At 39.7% G+C, this 12089-nt stretch overlaps 1 protein-coding gene across 5 annotated transcripts in view; it reads right to left on the bottom strand.

Moving 5' to 3' along the window:
- The window catches only part of ntrk3b (neurotrophic tyrosine kinase, receptor, type 3b), a 180625-nt gene that overhangs the window by 80176 nt on the left and 88360 nt on the right, over positions 1–12089 (bottom strand). For all 5 annotated transcript variants that reach the window (XM_062441058.1, XM_062441110.1, XM_062441082.1 and 2 more), the window contains exons 5-7: positions 11829–11983; positions 11038–11180; positions 9091–9232 (exon numbers count right to left, since the gene is read on the bottom strand). In XM_062441058.1, the coding sequence (XP_062297042.1) occupies positions 9091–9232; positions 11038–11180; positions 11829–11983 (440 nt within the window). The remainder of the gene's footprint in view (positions 1–9090; positions 9233–11037; positions 11181–11828; positions 11984–12089) is intronic.

Raw genomic sequence — 12089 nt, 5'->3', positions numbered from 1 at the left:
GCCTGAGTTTTGTGTTAAAATATTACTTAAAGACCTTTACGAGTCAACAAAGTTCCACAACCCCTGGGCTCATGGAAACCTTTCATAATACTTTGGATAACCTCAAAAAAAATGCAGAAGCACACTTAACGCAACGCTGTTTTGATTTGTTCTTGACATTTAGGAGGCAGTTTTCTTGCCTGGCAGAGGCAATGAGCCTTTTACTGTGTGTAACATATTGCAGCAATGCACGGGACGCGTGGAAAAACAAACACATAGAGGAACACCTCTTCCTCGAAAATTGACAGAGGAATCTCCTTTGCATAAGCAACCACGGAGCCTCTCTCTCTTTTTTTTCCTGACATCCAGCAACACACCTCTGAATCCACAACGCCGCCAAGCTGAGAGGCAATTTATCACTTTAATACCATCAGATACATTTCATAAACAATTCATCCACTGATTTGTCTTTGCAATGAGTCACTCTCGCAGCTACATCATCAAAAGGAAATATTGAGCAGACGGCATTACCTGGCAGTCTCTTTCTCTGTCTGTTCTACATACCAGCCGTCCCACCACCAAATCTACCCACCCACTCCACCGCTCACACACGCAAACACACACACACACATAATACACCATGGCTTCTTCTCTCACTGGGTCTCAATGAACCCCTGCAATTTCTATAGGCATGTGTGAGTAATCCTATTTATATAACTTGATCCCGGTTGCCGTGTGTGTTTATGGTGTACCATTTCAATCCTGGCCTTTTATTTACACAAACCTGCAGTTGACCTAGTGACTCTCATCCTGCAGTTTTATGTAATTAATATTGTGCTACTAAACAATACAAGTTTACTGGTTCTAATTTGGATCTTCAATAACTAGGGCTGATGTAAGTTAAGTCATTTTTAGTCTTCAGCTGTTGTAAAGGCAACGTATTCTCCCATCACTCCTTTCCCACATAAGGATTGTGGGAAGGCAACTCTGTGACTTTCCGAAACTGACAGTCCCACTGACATTCACACCTACTTAGCGTGATGATTGGCCAAAGGCAAAATAGAAGCAGAATTTGAACTGTTCTCTCAAGCTCTCTTAGTTTCATTCTTTAGACAAATACTTCTGTCTCTGTTTGTATACAAATGAAAACCTTGTATTGGTTACAATGAAAGCCTTCCAAGAGAGACTATCGGAGAGTGCGTGCCATGATAATCGCGGCCTGCCACCCCTTCTATAAATGCCCGCTTTTCACCATGTCTTCACATGTGGAAGTTCAGAGAAGCTATGAACTGACAACATATCATACAGTCTCATTGTTTTCACCCAGGCTTTAGGAACAGCAGTGTTCATGTTCAGCAAATATACTGTTTAACATCTTAGTTTAGCTTTATGGCATATTCTAATTACTCAATCAATGGGAATGTCATTAGTTTTGCAGGTATTGATCACAAAGCAACGTTTTTCACAAAAAGAGATTGACTCAATGATGACACTATGAAAAGTGAAGGGATCACCACAGCGATTACTATTCATCCTGAAGAGACATACATCTTTGTACCAATTTACATGGTAATATATCCAATAGCTGGTGAGCCTAGAGCCACGCCACCAGCATGGCTAAAAAAAGATGATTACTGTAGGCACAAAACTGGGTTATTTCATGGCCAGATAAACCCTTACAGAAGCCCTTGGGGTAAAATGTCTTGTGCGGCCCCTATTCAGTCCCCTACATCTTGTGTATGTACCGTATCATCACCAAGTTCTCATTATGAATAGTACAACAAATCATGGTTGCTTCATTATTTGCCCTGAAACCGACTTATTCTTTAGTCTAGGTTTTCTGTGTGTCGAACTGTGTGAGGTAGTTTGATCAAACACTGTTTTATTTAGAAGAATTCACAATGTGAGCACAACTTTAAAAAAGGGGTCAAAGTCTTAAAACTAGATTTTAAACATGCCCCCTCTACACAGTTAGGTGACGCATTGCAGTTGATACTGTAATTTTGTGGTGGAAATTCTGATAAAACTCTATCAGCCTCACTGGTTGTTTATCTGGTTGTTAATCCTGCAACAAATCAAAATTGACTTACAGTTAAAAATAACTCAGTTGTTATAACTTGATTGCCAATTGTGCACCAGTGGATAGTTCATGTTTTCAAACCAAATAATCATCCAGTAAAGAGACGAATGAATGTTTATTGATGTTTGAAAAGCCGGCATTTTATAAATTGCTTTGGTGATATTGTTTCTGCCAGACAATAGTGACAATGAAGTCATTCAATTGAACTAAAGGCTTAGGCATGGGTATGTGCGAATGCGCTGGTGTGGGGGCTGACGCAGAACTGTGATGTTGAGTGCAGGAAGAAAGAGATGAAGAAGAAAGAAAGAAAGAGGAGGGAGAAGATAGTCATGAAGAAGTGAGGGTGGCATAAAGCCGTGTAACCTATAGAAAGAAAGAGATAAAAAGAGAATAAAGAAAACCAAAATTCTCTTGTCGATGAACATTTAGGGACTGATCTATTTTCCCTTCAGCGTGGCTGTCAGCTCAGTCCCAGTCAATACAATACAAGTCATTAAGGGGCTCCATACTGGTCTACAACAACATGGCGTTCTCGTGGTGCGCATACAGATGACAAGCTTTGATAACTACATGGCTTTGATCAGCGAGGACAATGAATACAAGCTAAGTTGTGCAATGTTATCTAGTGGTAACACTGGTGGCATATTTCAAATGCCATGTTCCAGCCAGACTATAGAGATAGGACATCATGGCTGCCAGTGACAAAGAGGCGAGAGTCTCATGGAACAGATACCGCCACATATTCCCTGCAGGCTGAACCACACTGGGATTAAGATTTGAACCTGTAAGAAGCAGCATTGTCACACTGTGTAGAGTCTCTGGAGGGATACCATCCCCTATAGCACTTCCTCAGTAATTAGCCATAATCAGAGTTGTGTTAATGCTATACCTGTAGACTAGGCAGGGAATAGAACTACTAACCCTGGTATAAGTTAGCGTTTTGTTCTTCTATCAATAGAGAGCTACAGCAGGCCTATAGGAATAAAGGGAAAAACACAGTATGTTACGTGTTTCCACAGTGCTGCAGAGCTGCTAATTTTCCAGAAAGTGGTAGAACAATGCGTCTGCAAAATTTGCATTGTGGTTAATTACAGTTTCACTAAAATACGTTCTCTGCATTCATCTTTGAATGCAGAGAACGTTACTTGACGGCTGGTAATGTCGCTGTCAATCAGATTACTCCCTAATCAGAGCAGCAGTTTAAGCTATTTTATGACATTTCCAGAGACAATAGGCTGCACAAAGGAGGAAATGTAATTACCATCAGAGCATGTGGTGAAAAATTAATAAGTTAATTTGCAGCACCAGCAGAGAGTGTCAACAGAAAAAAGGAAAAAAAAATGCCTGGAGATGTAAATCCATAGAGTGTCCATGTGGAGGAAGCCCTGAAGACTAGATGTTGCAAAGTCAATCTGTCATTCCAGCATGGTCCTTAGCAGCTCTGCTCCAGTTGGGAGTGTTTGAATTGGTGACAAATCTCCCCTGTCCTGTAGTGTGATGCATTGCAAACAGCCACAATAGATTGTGTACTACAACAGCAAGCTTGCTAAAAAGGGAAAAAATGTCAGGAACCTTTGATAAATAACAGCTTTGAATACAGTCAGTCTCAAATCAGCTCAGGGGCCTATCCACAGGGTAAACTTATGTAAGACGTGAGGTATATCATGTAATTCATGGTCTGGATATGAGAGAAATACGCCTTCTGATGGTTACCAAATCACTGCTTTATCATAGCTGAGGGTAATATATTTTATTTTCCGCTTCTCTTTCCGCACAGATCAAGGCTGGGTTTTTATGTGAGCTGGAGGGTATATTCTTGCTAATCGGCTACATCAATTTCACTTAGTTTATAAGTGCGTAACACCTCATTGCATTCTAAATGTACCTGCATAATTTGGATGTTCTGCTTGATAAAGGAATTTTTTTTTCACCTGTTGTAAATTATTCTCTTAGACTGTCAGTGTCATCATTAAGAGATATATTTCAATGGCCAACGTATTCTAATTTGTCCATCAAAGCCGCAATGAAAGTTATGCAAAAGAAAATATTCTAATGTAGTTAATATTTCTGACTATTTAAGTATTTTAGAGCGTTATCTTCTTTTCTGACCGATTGTTTTTTGCTGAAACACTTTTTCAGATTGCAAGTAGTAATTTGATCAATGTTAATATGAAATCATTTCATTGAAGCAGCTGTAAAGGTTGGGAAAGGTTTGGTTAAATATTGAAAACGTACACGTGTCCCGTCTTGTGCTTCAAATCAGCATTTACTTGTCAGTGTTAAAATTTTCCTATGTAAATGCTATGATTACATAAACATATACATATGTTGATACTATCATTACTGTGGGTGAAATTCAGGACAGGCATGAATGTATGGTGGTGGGCGTTGTCACGAGGTTATGTGGGTGTGCCAATAAACACTGTAAAACATGTGAAAATCAAATCTCAAATCAAAAATTCAGCATTTTTGTTCATTAAGTCAACTGTCTGCCATTAGGAAAAAGGAACACTGACTATGTTGTATGTAACAGTGTGTAAATCATTATCAGTTACATTACAGTTCACTTTATTTCATTAATTTCATCAGTGTGGTGGCTATCTGTCAGATCACTCCTTCTCTGGGGCTGCCAGCAGCTTCACTTCCCCTGTCCTCATGACTACAGCTTCCCTAACTTCATCTACACTAGAAAACAAAAAGGGTAAAAGAACATGCACATGTGTTACTTTGTGGCTATACCAATGCTATTGATACAATGTCCAAGTAGCTATGCGTAGCTGTTTATCAATTTACAGCACCAATGTACAATGCTAAATAAATAAATAAATAAATAAATAAATAAATAAAAACTACAACAGCGCCCATCTGTACGCAACAGCAAAATAATGTGTCACAAAAATCAGTATTTAATGTTTTAACAATCATAATTGCTTGTAATTCGGGACTGTCCTGAATTTTTTGGGATGTCTGGCCAACCTAGTGGATACATTAGGAATTGATATTTTAGAGACGACACATAAAATAGATTACATTTTTTATGTTGGCATAAAATATGACTTTTATGTCAATATTACTTTAACTTCAAAATGTGAAGGTATTTGCTAAAGTCCATAAGTTATATATCAGTTAAATTTTTAGGAGACAAGGTTGTTTCAGACTATCATATCTTATCACCCTGACTAGTGTTGGCACCTCACTATGGTGTATCAAATATACAGCCTGCAGATGTACTGTATTTAAACCTTGGCCAGCTTGATTTGGCTCTGACTAAACAGTTAAAGTAGTTTTATAACACAGATGTCTGTTTCACAAAATGATTAACCTGCTGATGACTGACCATCAAGTTGCCAACTGTCACAAAATGTCAAATTAAGACTGAAAGTAATTGTCAGTATTTTTGTTGTACTGGATTATTAATCATACAGCCTCTACTTAAACAGACCGAATCATGATAGAGCAGGCCTCAGACACGATGACGGCCTCTAATGAGGATAAGCTACTAACTGATTGGTCTGAAGCAAGGGTTATTCAAAGTTGTCAGTTCAACAGCAGGATTCATCGACTATGCCATTAACAATAGAGCAACATCATTATACAATTTACTCATTTGAGTTTTACCAAGAGCATCTGTAAGGTTAGGACAACATTGTTTAGTCATGTATGCCAATGCTAGCCTGGGTATACCCATGCTCTCATTCAAGCGAGATTCTACTTCGCTAAGAAAGTTAGCATGGCCACCAAGACAACATTTTCGCCTGATAGGGAACCAATCACAGAATGGGGAGGCGGGCTCAAGGCCATGGCGCCCTTAGAGCGACTCTGTTTACATCCAGCATGGCGGTCACGGAGGTGCAGCAACTGTTCGAAGCAGCAATAGATTGTGTGCTAAATAAATTGGAAGGCAAGTTCACTTTGAAAATAGAACAAAAACTTGGCCTACATGATTTTTCCTTCATAAAAAGGATGTGTTGGTGCTGCTCCCTACAGGCTCTGAATACGTCATTGTCTATCGTTGATATGACTGGCTATAAGTTTGTCCAGTAGCGTACAGAAGTATTTGACCGACATTCGTTGATCCCGCCTCAAATACGAGGAAATGAACGGCTCCTCGCCAGACTCTACCTCTCACATGAGATTGAGACACAGTCTGGTGTTAGCCAGGCTATGCCAATGCCTTTTTATCAAATCATAATAGTTTTCTTCTTTAGTTGGTGGAGCAAGTGAAACAGCACCCCCTGCTGCCTGCATTACTATGTGTAGTTGCTCTGTCCACTGGTCAATAAAGTTCATTTTTCAAAGGAGGCCAGCTTTGCCTGGCTTCCCTTAGAGTAAATAGGTTTAGCCATTCAGATTGAGGCCAGGCTTGATCCAGCTCAATACTGAATTTCATTCGTTATCGTATCGTTACTAGTGTACTAATGCCACCTATTGGGCTGTTAGCAGTTTAAGCATTAAAGCAACATAGCATTGTGCTAACATCCAATTAATTGTGATATCTACACAATTGGGTGTCTGAAAACAAAATATACAGCAAGGAATCACTGTATGTATGTATGATCTACTTCATAATTGGCAGATATATTACTAGAAACCAAAGGAAGTGCAGTGTAAAATTTGGTGCAATTTGGACATGCAACACGATCAATATTAATGAACTTTAAATAAATGAGCGATAAGCGAGCTGTGTTGCTCTGCAGCAACGGGGCGGGGCTTGTGGTTTCTGTGACTGTGTGAGCAAACAACAGAGAGACAGCCCTGCTGAGGAGAAACAGCAGTGGAAAGCTTTCTCTCAGAGAGAGAGAGAAGGAGTAAGAAAGCCTGCGAATGACAGAAACACAATGTTCTTTCTGATTGTTTTTACAGCGGTTACATTCTAAAGCACAAATAAACAACCATCAAACACTCTACAGATGATTTACTGTGGAGACAGACGCTGTTAGTTTCTGCTCCATTTTCGTCCTCTGCATTTCTCCTTTCCATTCATTCATTCCATCCAGAAAATGCAACAGTAAATACAAAGAACAACAGGACAAATTTGTATTGTTTTTCCCCTTATGTGTGGATGCTGGGTTTCAAGCACAGCAGCTGAGGAGCGCACAATAGCGAGAGAGAGAGAGAGAAGAGAGAGAGAGAGAGAGAGATAGAGAGAGAGAGAGAGAGAGAGAGAGAGAGAGAGAGAGAGAGAGAGAGAGAGAGAGAGAGACCAATCAGTGGTCTGCAGTGTTTTCACGTAACCTTATAGTATCAGCTCAGCTACAGAAAATTAATTTCACAAGTGAAGTAGACAGTAAAAACAGAGCTCTTAATCAAGAATGGACAGACTCTTAGGCTACTTCCCACTGGCAGTTCAAAAGCAGTATGTCTCATATGAACACAAATCTTTTGAGCAAACGTACCCACTCAAATGATCCGAGCTGAAGCCACAGAAAATAAACCATCTTAAAGACCAACATGATCCACCCACTTTATTTTAGGATGCACATTTCTTTAAAAGCTCTCTATTCATTCTAAATGCAGCCCTCATGAGACTTGAGATGGGAAAATATTCACTATTACAGTACTGTGTACGATGAATAGAGTGTTAATTTCTTTCCTGGTGTTGGTATATATACTCATTCACACCTCACATCTACTGTAAATTTTTCTATACAGGTAGGTTGAAGCCGTTCTGAACAGAAAGGGAACTGGATTTGTTCTTTGGATGATGAGAGGAGACTCAGGGGCAGCTTGTATACATTAAGTTGTGATTATATCTACATCTTTCAAAGCAAACGGCATTGTTTTTTCTTGCTGATTGCAGTTCTATTGTTGGAGATGTCCCATCATAGAGGTATGCATATAATGAATCTGTTACTAATAACCAGTGCTTATGGCTTTGAGAAGCTTGTTGTTGTACAGCGTTTGGAGAGAGAAAATGAATCACAAACCATGTGTGTAGACCACAGAAGCCTGTAAATGCTGTTATTCCCAAGGACTAAGATGTAAGCATGAATGAGAAGTAATGCGAACAGCACTCGTTCATTCTGGTTTGTGAAAGCAAGTAGCTATGATATCTCCATGTGAATTTCCATATGATCACCATCATATGGTAATAAGACTGATTCATACCAAGCTGGCTGGTTTCCTTGCTCCATAATAAGTGAGTAAACAAGATCTAAACCCTGAGACACATGACTTTTGATGATATTATAATTGTGATATTTCTGTTATGGTGCAAGTGATTGCAACTGTTACTCAGCACAGATTTTCTAACTACATTTCACCCTGAACTAAGCAAGAGGTCACTCTAGCATTTTTGAAAGAGGATCAATGCCTCTGTTAACAGTCAGTTAATAAACTCTGTTCTTGGTCCTAAAGGCAACAGATGTTGTCTTACAACATTCTGGTTATTTTTTATATACAGAAATATGTTAAGGTCATTAAACGGTATGAAATCCACAAAAAAACAAAGACCTGCAACTGATTGTTAAACCAGGGTTTAAATAAAACTAGTGTAAAACTGTGACATTAATTAGATCCAGGGATATTAAAACAAGAAAAAGAGTTACATTTAAACTGGAGCTAATATGACTTTTACTTAGTGTCATAATATTGTCTTGGTGATATTACTCTACAGTATATACAAACTAATGGCCAACCTGTCTACATTTTAAAGTCTTTTGAGATTCCTAAAATTCAAGCCTTAACTTTAATAATAGTAAACATAAATAGCTAATACAAATAAGGAGGTTAAATTAGTTCATAATTAGAAAACATTTTATGTCAACATTCTTACCTTCACATAACACACAGGTAGCATTAATCTAAAATCAGAGCATGTCTTTTATTCAATATTTACGCATACATTTATATATCACGGTGCACGAGGTAAAAGTAGGTCGTCCCCCTTGAGAACCTGTAGTGTAAGATTAAAATCTCTGCCATTTTTCATAAGTTACTGTGTCCACTCTGTTCTTGAATGTCACCTCGCTCCTCCCACCTCTGCAGTGTTTCCCCTTACGCTTTAATCACAGAAACACAATCCAACTCACACTGTACGTTGAGCTGAATGGAGTAGTTGGTCATCCCCACCACGTTCTCTGCAATGCAGGTCAGCTGGAAGTTGTTGTCATCTCGGCTGATGTTGAAAAGAGTCAGGTTGATGGAGTGGATGTTCGGCCAGTACACGTTAGACTATAAAGAGACAGACACAGAAATATAATAGGACATGTTTAGGTACATGATAGATATACATCACATGCAATAAAATGACTGGTGTTTCAATATTTAATCACTTTAGTGATCTGGGCTACAATTGCAGCAGCTATGTTAGGAGAAGTTAGTTAATAAGTCTTAAAGCCTGAGACTGATATTTTGTGAATTGTGGCACTAATTGGAATGGAGACAGGACTAACAAATGTACAACTTTTCACCTCAAGTAGCCAAACACAAGACTTGTTCTTCCACTCTTGCCTTAAGTTGGCCAGGTTCCCCAACACTTCATTCATCTGAATGAGCTAGAGTATCCATCTACCTTTAAACATCAAGCCTGAGGCTGAGCTAACTGTCATCTGTAAAGTCGCTGCAAACTTTAAAAGACACATATGACAAATACACACAGCACACAGTCTTATTGCTCTGACATCACTGGAGCTTGTCTCAGAGAGCCAGACTTTGGACACTTGGAGTTTGACCCAGGCCTTTTGCTAAACTGGTTTATATTTGAACAAAAAAGATCACCATGATGTTAATTAGAAATCAGTTATGACCCCCAAAGAGCAAGATTGCTGGTTAAACTGGGCTTATTTCAATTAATTCAAGCTTATTTTCAGGGTATTATGTTTCATAAAGCAGCTTTAAATAAGTCTCATCATGAAAATAATCAACCTGCATCAATGAAACACTGTTCTTCAAAGTGCTGCTCTGTGCATGAGTCAGTTTTGTCATATTTGTTATCTTTTGGCAAAGGCTGCACTAACTTACAGTACTGAGCAATTAAAACATGCACTCATATCTTTTTTCCCCTCTCTAGAGTAACTTCACAGTATAGTCACCACACAGTATATGCTTTTAAATGCACTGCAATTAACATAAAGTTAAGGAACCACTTTGACACGTGACTGCTGTATCAGAGCTAATAGCATTTCCACTACCCTCTCTTTAAATGTCACTTAAATAAAAATACACTGTATTTTCACACTGTGAAAGATGTTACGTCACTTGCGCAAACCAAGTTAACCAAGTGATAATCCCACGTATTTCATGTGTGTGCTGTGAAATAAATGTTTTATTTCAGATTGCATTTTATAAATCAGTTTCCAGCACTTAATGATACCTTCATAAATGGTTCACATCATTGACACGTGACTCAGTCCAACAAAGGCACCATTACAAACAGAGTGCTCTAACAGACTGAGCTAGAGTAAAGTCTTTGAGTTCTGAGATCTGAGCTAACTCATATCTGCAAGAGTGCCAAAAGTTCTCCTTTACTTTGCCAGCTGCAGTGGTTTTTGTCTCATTATTTTGGTCTCTATAGTATATGTTCCATATGTGTTAATCTATAGCCTCGAACATGAAGGCTTTACATGTCAGTTTCCCTCACTGTGAATGGATTTGACCTTTGCTTGATGTCTTAGGTCTGTGTTTGAAAGTCGTCAACGAGCCATTCTTAAATCAGACTCGATTTAGTCTGATCTCATTACTGTGGCTCTGAGTTAGCTTTATCTTATTAGGCTCATTCAAGACAAGCTTTACACAATAAGCCCTGCTTTTCTGGGTATACTTACTTTAAGAGACCCCACCCCCCCCCCCACCCTTCCTGTCTGATTAAGATGATGGGTCAAAATGGGCCTTCTAGCTAATCAGCTCAATAGTAAAGTGGACATTTAGATGAGATCTAGACACAAAAAAACAGTAGAGTGACAATACATTGCACGCAAACACATGCTGTTGTGTGTTATAAAAGTGTGTGTTTGTGTGTGTGTGCGTGTCTGTCTAACCAGGTGTGTGTTGATGGAGTGCAGGCCGCTGACAGTCCAGTCCACTTCAGGCAGCGGTGATCCGGATCCATTGCAGCTCACCGTCACATTGTCGCCCTCCATCACCAACGCGCTGCTGTGGCTCACGCTGATCTCCGGCAAGTCTGTAAACACACACGCACACACACACACACATACAGACAGACACAGTGTATGTTCATATTAGTACATGCCTGTCACTGCCTGTGTCGACATACTTTCACACCAAATCAATTAATCACATTTCATTAATGTAATTAAAAGAGAACAAAAGAGGCAGTTGCATACACAGCCACAGTCACAAACTCCCTCACACACACACACACACACACACACACAGACAAACACACACGAGATGTCACAGGGATGAGTCACCACCGGGAGATAGTACTGCAGAGTATACAGCCTCTGTCAGAATCAACACACAGCTCCTCACATCAGATTCACCCTATGAACTCTGTCACACCTCCTCCCCTTCCCCGCTTCAACTCATCTTCCTACTCCTCTCCTCTTTTCTCTATTTCACCTTTAACCCTTTCCTTCATGCTTTTTCCTGACTCTTTGCTCTCTTCTTTTTTCTTTTACGCCCCTTCACTTTCTTTTCTCTCCCCCTGCTGATTCTTCTTCCTTTTTTTACCCTCTCACCTTTTTTTGTATTTTATTTTCCTTCTCCTCCTTTTAAAAACACACTTCGCTCCGCTCCTTCCTTCACTCCCCCCTTACCTCCTCCTCCCCCTCCTCCCCCTCCTCCCCCTCCTCCCTCCTCCTCTTACCGCAGTTGTGGATGTACATGTTGTGCAGTCGTATCTTGGAGGCGCCGTTCCTGCAGTACAACTCCTGCGTGTGGAGCCCGGCTTCTCCTCTCTGCTGCCACAGCTGGATCCAGCGGATATCACAGCCGCAGTCAAACACCACGCCGTCCAGACGCCTTGAAAAAACACATGTTTTAAATCAAATAATTAGAAAAAACCCAACAAAATCAGCAATGACAATGACAAACCAGACTCTCCGACTATGTAAAGATACAAACAACG

Source organism: Scomber scombrus, chromosome 1 (assembly GCF_963691925.1).
Source record: "Scomber scombrus chromosome 1, fScoSco1.1, whole genome shotgun sequence".
NCBI lineage: Eukaryota > Metazoa > Chordata > Actinopteri > Scombriformes > Scombridae > Scomber > Scomber scombrus.
Note: the sequence above shows the minus strand (reverse complement) of the source record. Positions and strands in the feature narration are given on the sequence as shown.